Here is a 21033-nt window from a genome sequence, read left to right on the forward strand (position 1 = left end):
TTTCCTTTGTTGTTCCAATCACACACCTGCAGCTCAGTTACCATTACTGTCTCCTGGAATCAGCAGCCCATATTCCTGATAACCCATAGTCACATTATCCAAAAGGGTGCTCTTTTTTTTAGTATATTTCCTCTGTGAAAATTGTCTGGTGTTACCCATTCTGAAAAAGTTGCTCTCTAACAGTATATCTATTCCCACTGAGCCTCCTAGAACCTTTTTTTGAATGCACTTCGTAGAATATGAAACTTGACTAAAGAGAAATGGTCTTATGCCTACCCTAGTTTATATTTTGCCCAAATTATATCAGTAATCTCATCTCAGCCTGCACTGTACTTTTTTGCTGGATATAATCTTTACTGATCAGTGATCAGAAAGGTTATCTGAGGTGAAACAAGACCAGAAATAGGTGCCAAATACTGATTCTACCTGAAAAGGTGGTTTTCATAATTTGAACTGAAATCTCAAGTGGAAGGTTTATAGAAATACAATTTATAGATATTACCTTGTGTTAGTATTCCTAAGTAAGAAGAACAAACATATTTTAACCAAATGAAGGTTTTTTTCATTTTTCAGGAGCCATAATGCAAAGAGTGAAGTATATATAATAACAGACAATCATTTATTTGGTTCAGAGTTGTATATTTACCTCTCCAGCAGTTCTATTTAAGGTTTTAATCAGCCTTCAGCATCATGACCATTTTGTTTTAGTCAAATAAATAAATTAGGCAGCTATAAACATATATAAGATATTCTTTCATAAGGTATAAAAATACTCTTCTAGTGAAAAAGAACATACTTGACAAACTAAAATCACAGCCTATAAAAATAACATCATTCCACTTAACACATGAATATTGCAATAACTCAATACAATTATTTGATTGTCAGAAACTTGAAATATGAGCTGAAAATCCACTGTGACTCATTTTTGAACTATTAACCATTAACTGACCAATGATACTGAAATTATCTAAATGACTTACTTCCTTAGATTTTCAATCATTTTTTCCATTGCTTCCTCCCAGCAGTATGCCTTAACAGACTGGATATTTTCAATCATTTCTGAGGTGATCACAAGTCTTTCATTGATTTTCCCAGCTCTCTGATCTCTGTAAATCAATCAATCAATCAATTTCACAGTAAAAACAAGTCAAATTATCCATTAAGAACTGCTCAAGCCTTTAAGAAGAAACATTTCTTTTGTTAAACAGATGAACATTTTATCATCAAATAGGTGGTAATAAAAGTAGTTACCACTTAGTAAATGCCTTTTATGTGCCAGACATTGTACTAGATGCATTCCATACACTATCCCTAATTCTTAAGGCATTTTAGGAGTGGTGGTCACTTCTATTTTAAAGATGAAAAACCAGCCCTGGCCAAGTAGTTCTGTCGGTGAGAACATTGTCCCAATACAGCAAGGTTGTGGGTTTGATCCCTGGGCAGGGCACATACAGAACCAATCAATGAATGCATAAATAAGTGGAACAACAAAGCAATGTTTCTCCCTCTCTCAATCTTTTTCCCTTTCTCTCTCTCTAAAATCAATTAATTCTTTAAAAAGAAAATAGATGGAAAACCAGAGACTCAGTGGGGCAAAGTGGCTTATTCAGGTCACATAACTAGTAAGCGTGCACCTGGGGATTCAAGCCAACAGCTATCTAACTCCAAAATTTGTGTACTTTTATTATTCTCTAGGTGACAAACTCTGGAAGTCTTCTATATAAGCAATGACTGATATCATTCACTGACTACTTTTCTGTAAAAAGTAGTAAATAAGGCTCTGGTGTGATGATCCATGAACCAGGGCTGGAAAAACTTATTATATACTCTACCCAAAATCTATGCATCCCCTCCCACTCACATCAATGTTTTATCCATTGTATGTAAATTTTATGATCTACAAAAATGAACTAGATAGTAACATATTTATAAAGAAATTCTACAAATTTATAAGTAAAAATATCCCTTTGACATAGGAATTATTATTTGCACCATTAAAATAATTCCCTGATTGTGTGTTCACCACCCAAAGTCAAGTCTCCTGTCACCATTCATCCTCCCTTTACCCTCTCCTACCTGCCCCTAGCCCCTTTCCCTGTGGCAGTCACCATACTATTATCTGTGTCTATGAAGCTTTTTTTTTTGCTTAATCCCTTCACCTTCTTCGCCAAGCCCCCAAGCCCCTGCCCCTCTGACAGCTGTCAGTCTGCTCTCTGAATCTATGAGTCTGTTTCTCTTTTGCTTGTTTGTTTAATTTGTTCACAAAATTCCACATATAAGTGAAAGCATGTGGTATAAATAAATAAATAAATAAATATTCATTCATTCCTTTTTAGTGACACCTAGGAAGTAGATCATCATTCAGTGCAGAGCAGTCCTGGGCTTTTTAGCATGGGCTTGTTGAAAACCTAATTTAAACCCCTTTGAAACTATGTAAATAGAGTGCTACCTGTACTTCATCATCATTCTCCCTAACGCAGCTTGAGCAAGGACGAGGACTATGAGTAGAGCAAGTCCATAGAACGCAGAGGCTTGTAACAGTTCCCAGAGCAGCCCCATCAGAAGTGTAACTTGCAAAGGAGCGATCCACACAAAATGTGCCAATGCAAGTCCCTAGAAAATAAAATCACAGTGAAAATTGTGATATTTTTATCCCGCTCCCCACTCCAAAAACAGACAGCATAGATGAATGAATTGAGCACAATGAGCTCATAGAAACACCTCATGATTCTGAGCATACTGAAATCTAGATATTCATTACATAAAACACACAGCAATGTGCTTAAACCTTCTACACATAGACTAGGAATTCCCAAGGAACAAATTTCAAGTTACTACATTTTTATGTATTTTTTTCCAGTGGAATTGAGGTTGGATCTCTTAAGTGTCATGTCAAAAAATTTATTTTAAATAACTTCTATTTGAATAAAGCAAGAGCTATAAGAGAACAAAAGACTGTCCAGAGCCCAGTCTCTACAAAGGCACAACTCTATCTGACAGTATATTCAAAATAAATGCATGCTCAATTTAACAGTAATTTATTTAGTGCCTGTTGAGAGCTCAATACTATGTTAAATACTGAAAATTCAAAGATAAATAAAAATATATTATCCTTAAGTACCTTGAATTTATTTATAACACAAGATAGCAATGACAAAAAATTGCTGAGTATCATATTCAACTGAAGTGATTTAAAGTATTAAAAGAAAACAAGATCAGAAGTGGATTGAATTTTGAAAAACCTCATCAAATACCCAGCAAGCTGAGGTGCCTTTGAATTGTGTGGGTTCATGAGACCCCAAAATGGCACTTCACATGACTTACCTTTCTCAGTTTTCAAAAATAAGGAAGGTAAAGATGTGTTCTACTTAACCACTTATTACCATTATCTAATCCAGGAAAAGCTTCAGGGTTGTACGAGTTATAACAATATTGCATAAAAATTAAATCATTAGGTTCATACTTCATCAAATTTGTTCAGGTTGTTGGAAAGGAGACTAACAAGTTGTCCAATACTGATTTTGTCTAGAACACGGCTTGACAGCTTTAAAGTCTAAAAGGAAAAATGGGAAGTTATACGATGTTGACAAACAGAAGACAAATATATTTATAAGTAATATAATAATACAACTGAGGAATTAGTTTATTATGCATGTATTTTTAAGTAAAGATAATGAAAATTATATTCATTTGCTTTGGTATCTCCTCAGATCTATAAATATTGTTCTTCACAACAAATATTATACTGTCATGCCACTATTTGATTTTTTAAGTATTTTGCACCTCCAAAATGGATATGATATTGTATATATATCTATAGACTAGATATAGATATAGATATATAAAGGGTTTGTTTTATTTTTACAAAACATAAACCAAAGGCAGTTTGAAATTAAAACCATGGCTGTAAATCTGAATTCAGTCCTGCAGCAACTCTATTAAGCAAAATTATTGTTAAAGTCAAAGTATATTATGAATAATTAATAATTTTGTGAAATATATTACTGATATAAAATTCTTTAATTTTACAAAGAAATACACATTCATACATACAAAATATAATTGCTTAGTAGATAAGTTAATTATATTGGTGAAATATTATAGTCATACTTTACCAGCAAAATTTAATAAGTATTGATTTGCCATTAGATGGCTTTGATCTGAGAGTATCTGTTTAATATTTGTTTTAACTGAATCCCTTACATATATATTGAGCATTTAGTAGATGTAACTCACTTTATTTAGGCATCAAAGATTATTATTGTTAAGATTCTTAAAATGTAACTGAATATGATATGATAAATGAGTTAAAGAAAGTAGAATATAATAGGGTGGTTAAGAGGAAGTTCACATATCTGGTTACAAAAATCTGGAAAGATTTTATTAAAGAAGTAGAACTTAAGATGGGTACAGAAGAATGAATAGCATTTAGATAAGCATAGATGAAGAAAGAATCAAGGTCATTAATTCTAAAACACTATTAGTATATGAAGGGGAAAATCAATGAGCTGGATCACACATGACCTAGTAAGAGACTCAGTCTTAGGTGATTAAGTTCTCCACAGGGCTCCACATCAAGCATGTTAAACACTCAGTGAATATTTCTTCATTTTAGTTACTTCTACCTTCTTGACATTCAGAGGCAAAGCTTAATTTAATTTGTACTTAGATTCATTATTTAAAATACAATTTGCATGCATCATAGTTGCAGATCTGGGATCAAAGCAAAATGGTGCCCTATTACAAAATCTGGAATATCGTAGAATCAGTGGTTGCCTGCCAAATGGATGAAACTGGTTTGCTAATGTACCAGTTTACTTTAGGAACCAAAACACAGCCATGTGGAGATGCAATTGCATTCTTTGATGATGATGCCAATGAAGGCCAACCAAGTGTAGCTAGACAGGTAAAGCAAACTAGGTAAGAACAGATACTCAACAATTAGAAAGAAGGACAGAGACAACAACTTCTAACTTTTCATGAATGTGCTGTGGATCTGAAAGCACCACATATTGCTGTATTTGTGCTAAATGTTATGTATAGACTTATTTACAAACTAACCTGCTCTTTCATCTCTCCTCCCTTCAACCCAACACTATTTCATTCCTCTCCTCCTGTATAACACAGTTTGTCTTACTACATTATTTCAGTACTATTTTATTTTGTCTAATATTGGAAACCATTTACTTCAAGGAATATGATTTATCCATTTTAGAAAATTTAAACAGATTTTTATACAATGTTTTATATTTTCTTGGGTCTTAGTTTTTTGAAATCTTTTATTGATAGTCTAAGGAGAAGCTCAAATGAGATAGCATCTCTAAATCACTTAGAACCTTGTCATGTACATCATTTACTTATACTATGATAATAAGCACTCTTATAAATAATTTTTAAACTGGATATTACTTTCTTTAATATGCTTGTTGTGCAATTCTACCTTCTAAATAATACCTAATTTATTCACTTATATAAAATTTCTGGATCAATATAAAATTTTTGTTGATTTATCACCCATGCTTTCCTAGTAGTTAGAAAATGATGACACTGCAGATGAGGTGGTTTAGTTAAACTGTGGACTCCATTTTTTTCTTGTGCCTTCATAAAAAGCTTCTTTGAACAATAAAGTATGGTTGCCAAGTTTTACAACACAACTGACCTTGCATGTATATTATGGAAGTGTTATAGGTTATTTGCTAGAAGGAATTCCAGACCCATGACTCTTATAACCAAGTATATAACATTTTTACATTGGGAGAAGAAAAGAGAGAATAAAGGTAAAGCAGTATCCAAATGATTCAACCAAAATAACTTTCTGTTTGAGGTTAGCCGAAAAAGTGTGTATGCATTTTTTCTGTAAGGTGGCTCTAGTAGCACTTAGTTGTCTTTAACTTCATTCAAAACAATATTGGTAGATTGTATTATGACATCTGTATAACAGCATGCATTTAAAAAAAATCAAAATTGGTGAATTTTTGTATAGTCATTTAAATATTGAAGATGGAAGAAAATATGCAACATTTTTGGTATATTACGCTTTAGTATTTTAAGACATATAGAAACATGACTGAAACACAAAAACAGATTTGTGCAGTGTACAAAGTATATGACTGATCAAACATGTCAAAAGTGGTTTGCAAAGTTTGGTGCTAGAGACTTCTTACTGGATAATGCTCCACGATTGGGTAGAAAAATTGAAGTTGATAGCGATCAAATTGAGACATTAATTGAGAACAACCAATGTTCTACCACACAGGAGATAGCTGACATACTCAAAATATCCAAATCAATAGTTATTGGTGAAAATGAAAAATGTGTCTTTTTATTTTACAGAGAAAACTAAATGGACTTTTTGGCTAACCCAATAAAATTACTTGGTAGATTTAATCAGTCACACTTAATTTAGAATCAGGTTGGTGAAAACACATGTTACTGAAATGCTCTTAAATTATGTTTGCAAGGTAGCTAAATCGTAATCTGAATATACCCAAATCATGCTTCAGCAACTTGGGTTCTTGTCTCAACAGTACACACAGAAAACAAGAAGTTCTTACAGTTGCCATCCATGTGCTGTTCTAAATTTTTTTTTTAATTTTTAAACTCACAGGATGACAAAAATCCAACTCAAAGTAAGGCAATAGATGAATACACCCCTGCATCACAACAAGTTAAGGTGAAAACTTTCATTGCTTGGATTATCATTAATGATTACATATATACTATACTCTTACAGTTTGAACATAAGGATACATGGCATCCTACCCTAAGACAATATTTTGTCAATAACTTATGCATATGATAAGAACCATTTCAATGGGGAACCATGGACGCCAAACAATGATGACATGACTAGTGAAAATAAAAACAAAAATGAAACTATATCATATGCAGTTTATAGAAGCTGTTCAAAAATTATTAAAGTAAATTGTTATCAAAGACAATTAGAAACACTAATACTGCTATAATTCATCTCACTGACTTATGAAATTGATTTCAGCATTTATCCCTAATTTGTACTAGCACAGCATTTACAACATGATGCTACTCCATGTAGTATGGAGACTGCACATAGAAGTATTACCTTCTTATAAATCAAACTAAACATAGCTATCCTCATTTGCATTCCAATGTGGTGAAGGCCAAAAATGGCTGGGTGCAGAAGCAGTGTCCTCAGGATAAAGAGAAGGCATAATCCTATGCCTAGGTAAATTGCGATGGAGCGTTCCACCTTGTTATCTGGATCATATGAAGCTATGATTCTTCCCAGTAAGAGAGGCTGGACTGCTTTAGTGACTTCCTGCAGAAGAGGACAAAAAGAGAAATACAATTTTATTCCTCTTTCATAAAATACCCTAACAGTTTCAACACAGAAAGTTTTACCTTTAAAGGAAAACTTAAAATGGCTACACACGGAGCCATGCCATATATGAAATTCTTAACATTATTTTAATTAATATGTTTGTACTTCATCTCCCTGCCATTGCATCACCACTATATTTTTTCTATAAACTGTCACCTCTATCACAATAGACCCATTTGCTGAATTGTTATTCAGTTGCAGTTTATAAAAAAGTAAATGAAATGTGTGTTAATCTGATTTAGATATCTATTCTACACACAGTCATTACTAAATTAGTTATAATCCTGTCTTAAGCAAAAGAGGACACACTTATCCCTTGAACAACCATGGCTATTCCACAAAAACACTGGTAGTGTTACTCTCAGAGAGTATATGTTCATAGAAAAATGCAATTTATTTTTGGTAAACAAAATTCCAATAATAGGATCATCTGAAAACATCAAACAAAAACATCACCACAACATGGCACTATTAATATTCAAGGATGAAATCAGCACTCCAAGCCCTCGCTTTTTTAGTTTTCCCTACATCATTTTAGGCAACATGTTCTCTAATATTTATAATGGAACCATTAACAGATATCACCGGATTTTTTTTATTTGGAAGGGAAAACAATAGTAACTGATACCAAGCTTAGTCTAAAAATCATCCCTGTAATGACTGAAATAAACATAGCTCTACATTCCTTTGTTTTAAATTTTATGTATGTATATATTTATTTTAGAGAGGGGGCAGGAAAGGGAAAGAGAGGGAGAGAAACATCAATCTGTTGCCTCTAGCACACACCCCAAACAGAGATGGGTCCACAACCCAGTCACGTGCCCTGACTGGGAATCTAACTGGTGATGGTGCCAGTTGGTCCCTTTGTGGGATGATGCTCAACTAACTGAGCCATGCACCGGTCAAGGCAGTCCTACATTCTTGGCATGTGAAAGCTGTATATACACCATTGCTCAGATTATTTTCATAAACACAAGAAATTTCCCAGTAAGGCAGACTGAGGCTTGAATGTAATGAGAAGGAATACAAATTTACTTGAAAATTTCATAAAATATTTTGTTAATTTTATCAGACACAAATAAAGATGGAATTCACTTTATGGTTCACTTAGATAATACAAGACAAATACAATTTTTTCAGCCAGCATGACAATGAAATAAACAGAATCATGAAACCCACATTCTTATCCCTGCATGTTATCTACTCTTTGTCACCATAGTCACTTCCCTTCTCTGAATGGTTTCCTCACTGATAAAGTGAGCGTGGAGCAAGCTGATCTTGAAGGTCCCCTGCATTGCTAACATCTCTGATTATATGAGTCTGTGGAGTCCCATGGCAGATGCTGAGGATTTCTTGGGCAACTGGCCTAGCCCACACCCTGCCACCTCTACAGATGTTTTCTTCTCAGAGGGATGCAGTTCTGAACAAAGAGAGTTCAGAAGACCATGTACTTAGAGAACAGCACAAGTGATTGCATGCCTGGTGGGAATACTCCTGAGTCTCAGTTTAGATGAGCCTCCCAGAGAAAAATTAAGGAGCGTGAAAATAACTCCTGGGAGATATCTGTTCTCTCATGGAATCCTCCAGACCAGAGCTTAAATCACTGTGGATGAATCTAAATCCTTTAACCATTTCTGTTCTAACTGCATATGTAGGATAGGGAAGTTTGCTAGTTATTCAGAACAGGAAAGAAAGTTCAGACAAAAATAGAAAACTTGGTTCAGGCTTGCAATTACAGTAAATGAAATAATCCCAAGATAACTTTACCTTAAAAATTACAATTCCAAACCAAAAGCATACTTGTTTCTAATACAAGTAGAATGATTAATTGAAGAACTTCTAAATTGACATTATTTTCTTTTGTGTGTAGTTGGTAAAATAATCATCATCATAACTCATTTTAAATATATTTTATATATCTTAATATTTGGAATACTAGGACATTTGAGAAATATTCAGAAGTTGAGATGTTTTAATATTGAGAAATTAATTAAGAGCCTATTTTATCTCAATAACAACTATAAAGGAATACTGTATGATAAAACTTCAATACTTGTTTCTGATAATGTTCAAATAAACTCAAATATAAAGATATTTGTTAACTTGAGAAAAACCTTCAAAACAACAATCAGCACCACAATTAATAAAACTCTAGAAGCATTAACGTTAAAGTCAGATACACACAAATAATAGCAATACTAGCGGCTAGTACAATTAAACATTTTTTTTGTGGAACTTTTTGTTAATACAGCTCAAAAACAAAAACAACTGAAGTTTGACTATAGGAAAAAGGAAATGAAAGCATTATCATTATTGGCATAGAATGTGATTGTACATAGAACAAGTTTTAGTAAATCAAGAGGTTAGCAGGTAGAGAATTGAAAAAATACTTATACTAGGAAATAGATTAGTATATGCCAAGCATAATAATCAATTAAATAAGTACCACACTTATAGTAAAAATATAACAAAAATCCATTGTAAATACCAATAATTAATGTATACCTAAAATACATTTTATAACACATTACTATGATATATTTTAAAAATCCCAAATAAAGAACTTCAAAACTTTCTAAAAAGTAAAACCAGTTGTTGCAAAGATTACATTCTCCCGCAAGTTATTGTATAAGATTAATGCAATCTTCATCAGCGTTTCAAGTTTTTAGAGGTAAACTTTTAGCACCATAAAAGCAGAAACTGTCTATCTTGGTTCTTAAAGGAACCCTGACATCATGCTCAATAGCTAGCACAGGGTGTCCATTCAGCACACATATATTTGTAGAATTAATGGATAAAATTATTCCAAATTTCAATTGGAAAAAATGAGAGACTAATAAAAAACATTTGAAGAATAAAAACATTGTGTGAGAAAGTTCACTTTACTAAGTATTATATTGCATATATATTATAGTTGCATATTATACAACTATAATAATGTGGCATGAGACAGAAATAGACTGACTTATCTGGAAAGTTCCAGAACACATCTGAGTGCACCTAATAATTTGATATACAATAAAATATAGCACTTTAATTCAGTGGATAAGAACTAAATTATACAATAATAACAGAGAAACTGAATACTCATTTTTAAAATTAGACCTACTTTTTAATAATTATCTGTCAATTATAGTTGACATACAATATTATATTACTTTCAGGTGTACAACCCAGTGCTTGGGCATTTATATAACTTTACAAATTCATCACCCCACCAAAATCTAGCACCCATCTGACACCATACGTATTCAGTATGGAAACAACTGATGCCACAACTATCTATAGTTTTTACAAATATATATGTAACAAGTACAGGCTCAAAAGTGGTATCATGAAATCTTTCTGCCTTTGAATCATGTTTTTAATATTTTACTTTTGGTATTTTCCTTTTAGTATTTGATTCATTAACAATTACCAGCAATGTCTTCAATAGAAATCTAAGCTATATTCTTAATGTTTTATAATAAAATGTTCTTGGACCTGCTTATATAGCAGCAATAATAGGTTTAACCCAGAAGATATAATAATGGAAGATGGATTAAAATATTAATTTTAATTTCTGAGGTAAAACTTAGTATCTAAGTACCAGTTTTAAATATTAGCAAAATATTTCCCTGTGGCCTATAAAAATTAAAGTAAATGTTAATAATATTAGTATTTGTGCAGGTGGATAGAGATTCTTCTCAAAGATCTAATAACAGTTAACATTTATGAAGTACTTGCTATGTACCAGGGTCCACTCTACCTGCTCAACTCATTTAATCTCACAATAACTCTATGAAATATATGCTATTATGTCCACTTTACAATTAAAGGAACTGTGACAAGGAGAGTTTAAATAATTTGCCCAGTTCACACAGCTAGTGAGTAGAAAAGGTGAGATTAGAATCAGACATTTTGACTCCAAAGTCCATTTCTTGTTCATAACCCTAAATCAAAACAAAAATGTTAAAACACAATCTGCTCTTTCTCAGGTGACCATCAATGCAAGCATTGTGATTAGTTCAACATCAACCTACCAAATCAAATTATAAGTTAATATCACTAAAATTTAATATAAATACCATTTTGCTAGGACCCATATCACAGACACACAGTTTAAAAAGTCGAAGAGATTATAGAGACTGTATAGAGACTTTACTGTCACCCCTTGAACTGTATAGTTAAGGAAATTGAAATCTAGAAAAGTTCTTTGATTTGTCCAAAGATAATAAAACAGGCTCTGGCATCAAAGCATGATCATACCCCAGAAAGAGTTGAGGGAAAAAAAATGCTCACCTTTAAGAAAAACATGTCCTCAAGTGCATCACATATATTTTATTTTATTTCACCCTATCCTGTTCATGAGTCATGACTAGATACTGGTTAGCTATAAGAACTAAAGGTGAACCATTTTCCTACAAGGAAGGAGAGAACTGGGCCACCTTGTATCAAATTTAAGTTGTAAGTACATGATCACAGATGATTCCTAACCTATGATTGATTGTTTTCTAATTGTCACATGGAAGAACACGAGGTTTATTTTCCTTACAGATGCAATTTTCTACTGAACATATATTGGATTTCTAGATTAGCCTTAAAAAGTACACAAACTGTTTTTTTAAATATATTTTTTGATTATGCTATTACAGTTGTCTCATCCCCCCCCCCTTTATTCCCCTCTATCCTTTACCCTCCTCTCACCCACATCCCCACCTTAGTTCATGTCCGTGGGTCGTACATATAAGTTCTTTGGCTTCTACATTTCCTATGCTATTCTTAACCTCCCCTTGTCTATTTTGTACCTACCATTTATGCTTCTTATTCCCTGTACCTTTTCCTCCATTTACCCCCCTCACCCTGCTGACAACCCTCCATGTGATCTCCATTTCTGTGATTGTGTTCTGTTCTAGTTGATAGCTTAGTTTGTTTTTGTTTTTTTAGGTTCAGTTGATAGTTGTGAGTTTGTTGTCATTTTACTGTCCACATTGTTGACCTTCTTTTTCTTAGATATGTTCCTTTAACATTTCACACAATAAGGGCTTGGTGATGATGAAATCCTCTAACTTGACCTTGGCTGGGAAGCACTTTATCTGCCCTCCCATTCTAAATGATAACTTTGCTGGGTAGAGTAATCTGGGATGTAGGTCATTGCCTTTCATGACTACCCAATGTGTTTGTCAGAACATAATGCACATTTTCCTTTGCAATATAGACTATGAGACTTGAGAACTCTAGCAACATGAGTACTGGGACTTATTCTCCTTTATGTCCTTAAACTTTGTAGGGTTTAATGAATGAAATAATTTGACCCAAGTTGCTCTGATATATATTATAATATGATGATGTAAATATACCCAGAGCTGCCTAGGAATCAAGAATATTTTTGAGTGAATGTTTGTAAATTTCTTATCATAATAAATGTATTGTGATAACCATATTCTCTCAGTAACCTGCTTGCACACTTCCATCTACTTGGCTTTCCTCTGCCTATACTTAATTGACTCTCATACTCAGTTTTTCAACAGCCAGTTTCTCTTCTATGCCAGTCTTAGATGTTAAAGACAATGTTGAATCTGGCTGCTGAGTCAAATGTAACAAAATAAGTACATTAATGATGAGAGGCCATAGCTAATATGATTTAAAATTACATGAATATTGCACAGAGACAAGCTCCTTCATGATGATGTTTCCTTTTTTCTTGACCTTTCATGGTCAAGTACTGTTTATATCAGTCCTAAAACCAATCAATCACTATACCATAATTATCCCAATTTAGACAAACAAAGAATGTACAAGACATTCTGAAAGTATGTCTACCTATTACCAAGAGCAGTGTTACAGCAACTTCAAGAATCCTTGTTCATTTCATGGAACTTAATTACCAAGATGTCACACTCAGTGGAAAGAAGGAACAACCAAAAAATATGTAAATAGTGAGGCACTGGTGTCATTTGTTTAAAAGGATAGAGGTCTTATTAAAATAGCTACATTTTCTCCCCTTCTTTTCTTCCTATAACCAGTAAGAACAAAAAAAGAGGGTTAAGAGATCAGATGCCCTGAAAGGCAGCCTTCATTTTAACCACCTCAACAGTTATCTAAATTCTTTAAGACTTAGTTTTCAGCACTTTCACTACTTAAAACTGCATGGCTTTAGCAAGGCCTTTTGTCTGTGACAAGGGTGAAAAACCTACAGCCTCACCACACTTGTGCCATTGCCAATGTTAATTTTCTTCTCTATACCTTCTGGCTATATATATTTCAGCTGCTATGCCAGAGGTTCTTTTCCTCACCAATATTCTGATGGTTATCAGTAGAATTTGAGCTGGCACAAATCAAGATGCTGCCAGTTGCAGACCTGTAGCTCAGGTTAGCTTGGGAGCACCTCTCCCCTCACTACCACCAATAAAAGGATTTAAGATTCCTGAGATATTTTTAAACTCAAGTTTAAGAATAAATTAGCCCTCCACATTGTCTCCATCCTTCTGGTCCTTAATTTTGTTTACAGGTTTGACCCTGAGCACTACTGGCTCTTGGGTGAGTTTCAGTTTCTTCCCAAGTATAAGCAAGGAGATTTTAGTTGGTTCCCCTATTCTGCTTTCTGCTATGAACTTTCTGCAGTTATGCCCCTGAGGTGACCCAGGAAGAATCCTCAACCTTCAAGCTTCTAACAACCTGTGTCTCCTGAGAAAGTGCAAAGAAACTCAAAAGACACAAGACTATTTATAGAGTCACCATTCTGCTGACAACCTAAATACAGCCATTATAAATATAGTTAGGTAGCAAGTATAATCTAAGGTAGTGGCAGATTCGTAGGTTTCAGGGTTAAATGGACCTGGCTATCACTCAAATTTACCATATGCATGACTCTGGTGGAGTTATACAATTTTCCTGATACTCAATTTCCTTTTCTTTATAATAATGTCTGCTGCATGGACATTCAAGGACAATCAAGTTAAAATGATCTTCATAAAAGGTTTGAATGCTGACCTGACCCTAGAACAGATTAAGCACAATAAATATTAAACTATATCATGTTTATTTTGGGGTCTGTGTACACCAAGCCAAAAAATAACTTCAATATATTTGTGTATCATCTAAACTTTCACATTCAGGTGAGTCCTTTTTTCACATGAAACTTCTAGGTTGTTGGATAAATTATTTCACAAGTCAGGCAGAGAATAAAGGGGCTTGATAACTAGGCCTCTCTTCCAGCTTCTATTCAGTTGTGTTTATGTTAATTATTAGGCTATCAAGTGACAGAGAATGTGATTAGGAAAAATGTTTAGTTTCACCGCAACCATAGTCACAACATAACACTTGTTTGAAGTATCATTTACTTCAATCCAACAATGATTTATTGTTGGACTGTTACATCCTTATATAATGACTGGAGTGAACTATACTTTTATACACTAATTTAAATGTATAGAATATAGTCATTAAAGCAATCAACAAAACATATTTTTAAAAATTAAGTCAATAGAGCCAGAAACTATGTATAAAATTGTCTTCCAAAACTCAAGTACTTTCATTGAGAAAAATTGCTTTAAAGGTATCTTAAGAGCTAATTAATTCTTCAGCTATCTTATTTATATTTATATACAAAATATTTTCACCCCCAAACTGTTGCAGGTCTCTGTAGGAATAGATTGATAGATGATAGACAGATAGACAGATAGACAGATAGATAAACAGATAATACAAAACCAGAAGAACTTTTCCAGGAGATTCCTTAGAGTAGCACAAAACATTCAGGACATAAATGTGGTCATCTTTGTCAACATAAATTTTTAAATTTTTTTTCTTGATGTGTTTGAACTATAGATTCTTAACACCATGCAACTTGTATGGCATCTCTTTGGAGATACCAGGGCACTGCTAACTCTACAGAGCATGAAGATTTACATGAATACAAGTGCATCCAAATGGTACTTCACATCCCAAAAAAAATTTGTGCACAACTTTTCTGTGAAGACTAAATAAGTTTTCTACTAGCTGTTGCCTTTTCTAGATTACAACCAAGGATTCAAAATGAGGCTCTGGTCATGGAATAATGGTCAGAGCCAAAGGAACGCCCCAGATGGCACTTAAACACCACAAAGCCTGGGGTTTCAGGCATGGTGCTTTCTTCTCACTGATAAAGATGTAGACTAAGAAAACAAGAGTACCTTACTGCCAATTTTTTTAATTTTATTATTTTTCCTTGAAACAATTTAGCAGGCAGATATGATTTCAAAATATTATAAACATTCATGTATGTAATTAGATGAATTTAACTTAATAATTGTTCTAGCCATTATAAATTCACAAATGAGATCCTTACCCCTAAATATAATAAGATTCCATAGAACATAAATCTCCAGAAAAAGCATCTCCGAAGGGCATTAATGAGTTTGGGATTTTTCTTTGATGCCAGCTCTCTGTCCCATTCTCTGCAAAGGAATAAAAGGTTGAACTAATAAGGCAATTGTGCAAATATTTGGGTTTATTTTGCTTAACAGAGCTTTATTCACACAAATATATCCAAGCAGATTAACTAAAGAGATGAAAATTTGGGGAGACATTCCAACACTGATGCTTAGTCAGATATTTGGCAGAATTCAATGCTCCACAGTATTTCAGTTTCAGAGAGTTGACCTCATGAAAAGGCCATGATATATTTGTTCAAGAAAGGTTCTGGGCTTTTTAACAGCAATACAAAATGTAGACAAATAAGTATGACTTATGAATACACATTGCTGTGCTTGGAACAAGGTGGAAAATAAACAAATATTGAATGTATTTTCCCTTCTCCTCTTGATTTTTACCTTTTTAGAACTGTAGTAGATTTTATATAATTTAACTATCAAATCAATGACAAGATAAAAAGTTAGATGCAGTTTTCTGTGGCTTAACATTAGAAAAACTTGCTAGGCTTTGTTTTAAAATGTAGGGGTATGAAACAAGTATCATCAAACTTTATTTTCAACAACTATAGTTACTCCAAAGTAAGAATTAGGAAGATTAAAACAGAATCAAATTCTGTATTTTCTAGTAGGAATTTAAATTAAAATCTCTGAAAATGGATGATACATAAATAAATATTTTGTTTTCTTTTAAATGCTATAGGTTTATCAGCAGACAATATTTATTTTGTCATTGTCACTACTTTCTATTAGTAACAGCCCTCTTTCTCTTCCCAAGTGAGTAAAATATATCTCTAAATATTACCTTCAATTTCATTTTTAAACTGTACAGACATAAAAAGTTTCATGAACCATAAGCAAGAAGTAAATAAATAAATAGATAAAGGTTTTGCATTTGATAAACAGCTATTCCCATAACCTTCAATCTACAATCATTACAGGTGGTTCTAAGTTATTTCAGAGAAAGAACACACAGCTGAGATTTGAGGGCAAGCTTGGTAGTCTTTGCATGAACAATGGCTTCCCCCAGAAACTTACTATCTATAATGCTTAAGTACCCTATCCTATTTGTCTGCTTCCCTACTCTTCCCCACTCTTTCACTCACACACGGGGTTTGCCTCCCATCCATATCACTCAGTGACTTACAATAAGGTAAATATAAAGGCAGATATAGCTTCTCCTTCAAAGGAAGAGTCAGATGAAAAAGCCAAATAAATGGTTTCAAGGTGGAAAGAAGTGTTCAACACTGAAGTCATGTAAGAAGAGGTCATTATATTCGATAATTTAGAGGCCTCTGGTGACTCTGATCAGTGTGGTTTTAGGAACATGGTAGACATGGAAACCATATTTTAGGGAGCTGAGAAGTAGAAGATGAAGAAGGGAAGAGACAAGGACAGAAGAGAAATATTAGCCATGAAAAGGAAAAAAAAAGAAAAAGAATGAAATAGTGACCTGAGGGAAAGGCAAGGTTGGGAAAAATTTTTTATGGGTGAAAATTGAACAATTTGTAGTCTAAGGGAAGTTAGCAGAGATATAGGAATCAGTCCTTGATCTTGGAAATGTGAATTTGCTACTACTACTAGCCTAATTCTTTGATTAAAATCAAGAAAAATAACCTGAATGTCTTACTTTGCCTTAAAAATGTCAAAAGAATAAAATTACCCTAAAGAAAATAAACAAATGTCAAGTCTACTCAACTTTATTTTGGTGCAATAATTTATTAGCATTTAGTATTTATTTATTTATTTATTTATTTATTTATTTATTTATTGCCAACTCCCTCTCACCTCTCCCTTTCATTTGGTATCCAAATTGTGCTGCTGGCACAAGACCCCAAAGACCTCATTCATTGACTGTGGTTGGCCCAAGAAGTAAGCATGTGACTCAAGGGTCTCTAGAATTTTTCACATTTGGCCAAAAAGAAAGGGCTCTGTTCTCTGTAGTATGCATGGAGGAAGCTCATTTGAGAAAACAAAACCAACACAAGGCATATGTCACGACATGGCATTTGAGTCCCTGGTTCCATTAAGTCTCTAAAGTCAGTTCTCTATCTAGGACTTCATACAGTTAGGCTACATAAGCCAACTAATTCCTTCTTTGTATTTACTTAAGATAGTTAATTGGATTTCCTTCACAGGCAATCAAAGGGTTCTAACCAATGTCCCCAAAAGGGGACATCTTGCAATGGGAAACACTGTTCCTGGGGAGGCCAGGAACCCAGACCTTGAGTTAGAATCAGTCATTAACTGGAAAATTACATAAACTCTCTGAGCCTCAGCTTGCTCTTTTGTAAGATGAAGATAATGATGCTTTTCTACCACAGTGGCTGAGAAGAGACATTGTACCTGAGAAGAGGCATTGAATGTGTAATCAAAATTATGAAACTTTTACATTTATTTGTTACTTAATAGTCCGTACCTTAAGATTTCATTATAATCAAGTATTAGAATTTTAGAGGCAAATATACAGGGTCCAGCACAAATAACACCTCTTTTTTATTATAAAATCTGTTATTGAAAAATGATAAGCATGTAATTCTGTAACATAACAATATCATACTCAAGCACAGCATATGAAATTTTAGGTGAAATATCCAAATTGCTGTCCATCTTGTGTGAGACATTCACATACCCTGGACCTTGTACATAATTTGCTTCACATAGCTGTTATTTCAGTCTTCACAAAATGCACCTAATGTTCCTTAAAAACAGATAACTTCTCAGAGCTCAAATATGTATTTTTCAGAAAAAGTCATGTCTCAAGAAAATGCTATTTTTCTTTCATCCTTTCACTGTTTAATTCCTAATTGGTTAAGACTTCAGCAAGAACATAAGATGCTCCTATTATTTTTATTTTAATCCTCACCTGAGGATGATATTTTATTGATTTTAGAGAGAAAAGAAGAGGAAGAGGGGGAGAGAGAGAAAGGAAGGGAGAGAAACATCAATGTGAGCCCATAACTGCCCTGACTGGGATGTGAACCCACAACCTAGGTATGTGCCCTGAGCAGGAATTGAACCCTCAACCTTTTGGGGTATGGGATGACATTCAACCAACTGAACCATCTGGCCAGGCATATGCTCCTACAAATTAAGCCCTCTGATATGTCAGTTCTGTAAGTAATTAATAACATTAATGTCTCTCTCAATTACAATGAATAAACAATGTAATGAACATACCTTTCTAATATTTCAGAGAGATTATCAGCAGAATCAGCTGAAGGGGTTTGGTAGATGTCTGACAACTCCAGCCGCTGTCTGTACCCTTTCTTCAAAATTGGTCTAGTCCAGCTAAAACAAAGAGAAGCGCAAAAAGAAATACATACTTGATTTGGTCTTTGATATAGACTTGTAATCTGATATCATTTCAAATCTTCTGGCATGTGGAGAAGGATGGAGATATAAATATGAATAACATAAGTCAAGTTTTATATAAATAATAGGGTTTCATATTTTCCAGGACACAGTTGTATAAAACACTAGTACCTCTGAACTAATATGACTGTTGCTTTGTCAGAAAGAATCAAGAATGATGGCAGAATCCTTCCTAGAGAAAAAAAACAAACTGCTAAATATTCTATATTAAAGGTATTCTTCCAAAAATATGCAGCCTTCAAATAAGCAGACACTTAGAGTTTATAGCTTTCTGTAATTGCTAAAGTCCAGTCTCTACCACTTCAAATATGAAATCATCCATGAATGATAAGAAGATAGACTCTCAATCAGCACCCTTATATAATTTTGTTACTGTAGCACATGACACTCAGCACTCAGCAATGAGCTATTTGTTTAATAAATTGACTATATATAGTGGGAGGGTTAGTGAGTAATTTGTATTAATTTGTTTACCTAATTATCACATCCACATTATTACTTGAGAATGGGGATCATAACTTTCTTATCTTTTTGCCTCCTTATTCCACATGATAAGTAACAATTTATGACAGAAACTAGTGAAGCTGGTATGGTAAATAATTAGGCAGGATACCCCAGCTATTTCCAAGTACATTGTTTCTAACTATTATGAAAAGGCAGAATAATCTTCACGAAGATAAGTAAAACTAAAAAGAAGGAAAAGAAAGAGGAGGGAGGAGGAGGAGAATTATGAAATAAAGAAATCATGTACAAGGAGAAATTTCTAAATGAAAATTGAATGAAATGTCATTTATAGAAGAAAATAATTGAAGTGGGAAGTAGTGACCCCCAAACATATGCTCTTTCCCTTAGCATCTTTTTTTTTTCCTTCAGAGATTTCTTAAATGTTGTGTCACTGGGACTTTGGTAATATATGAAACTGCTTTTTAGCTACCAAAACATCAAACGGGTGCAGTCTCTTGTTTACACTTCCTTAGTCTCCAACTTCTTCAGTCGCCCCCTGCCCTATGTTCCTGATGTCTCTACAACTTGTCCTTAAAAGTTAACTGAATTACAACCCAACTTGAAGGCTAAGTAATTTCATCAATCATTTCTTGCTAAGATATCAAGGAGTGACAATGGTTTAATGTCACTTTTTTTCTATTTTCTTGCATTACTTGCACCTTAACAAGAGTCTTAACAAAAAGGATGATAATTAGGCTCTGTCTTTATTGCCTAGTCTGGCTCATTGGTCATTTTTCTTGGAGAACAAGAATGAACATAGTTGGGAACTGTCTGAATACAGCAACTGAAGAAGAACTATGATAATGCAGGATGTGCAGTAGCATCATCGAGAAGGCGATGTCGCACCCACCCCATGCCATCCCAGTGCCAGACATAAGCACTGGAAGTAAATTTGGAAATATAGATAGCAGTTAGGCTGTGGAAAATTGGGGACAGAAATTTAGGATATAAACTCCATCTTGTTGGTTATGAGCTTTTGTAAACTCAACCCAAAATATAAAAAGTGAAGCAACTGTTTACTACTAAAAAAAATGTATATGTATATAGCATTTTCCAAGGGGCTTTCACAAACACTAGCACATTGTGATTTTAATTTTAAAATCTTGTTAGGTAGAACAAAAAGAGAACAGTGTCCTATTTTAAGGATAAAATAATGAAGACCCAGAGATGCTAACTTGTCTACTACTGAGGCAAAAACAATAGATTTTTACCATGCTCATCTAACTTTCTTCCTTTACCATGCTCAATTTTCCCCATGTAGGAAAATTAAGTATGGTGAGTTGCACAAGACAAAGAGCTGGGAGTTGAGCCTAGAAGCAGGAAGACCAAAAGCTGGCAGACTGCAGGCAGTGGTGTGGTGTGCTGGCAAATCTTTAACCATCCCTTCTTCAGGGAAAAGAA

The 21033-nt window shown here is 33.7% G+C and overlaps 1 protein-coding gene across 3 annotated transcripts in view; it reads right to left on the reverse strand.

Annotated features, from left to right (window-relative positions):
• CFTR (CF transmembrane conductance regulator) overlaps nucleotides 1-21033 on the reverse strand; it is a 209619-nt gene that overhangs the window by 152366 nt on the left and 36220 nt on the right. For 2 of the 3 annotated variants that reach the window (XM_045848138.1, XM_045848148.1), the window contains 6 exons: nucleotides 18934-19044; nucleotides 15672-15780; nucleotides 7085-7300; nucleotides 3467-3556; nucleotides 2453-2616; nucleotides 984-1109 (listed from right to left, as the gene is read on the reverse strand). In XM_045848138.1, coding sequence (XP_045704094.1) covers nucleotides 984-1109; nucleotides 2453-2616; nucleotides 3467-3556; nucleotides 7085-7300; nucleotides 15672-15780; nucleotides 18934-19044 — 816 coding nt within the window. Of the gene's footprint in view, nucleotides 1-983; nucleotides 1110-2452; nucleotides 2617-3466; nucleotides 3557-7084; nucleotides 7301-15671; nucleotides 15781-18933; nucleotides 19045-21033 lie in introns of those variants that run through there. The other variant, XM_045848155.1, reaches the window with a different exon arrangement.

The sequence above is a fragment of the Phyllostomus hastatus genome, unplaced genomic scaffold, assembly GCF_019186645.2.
Source record: "Phyllostomus hastatus isolate PE091 unplaced genomic scaffold, TTU_PhHast_1.1 phas_contig_118, whole genome shotgun sequence".
NCBI classification, from domain to species: domain Eukaryota; kingdom Metazoa; phylum Chordata; class Mammalia; order Chiroptera; family Phyllostomidae; genus Phyllostomus; species Phyllostomus hastatus.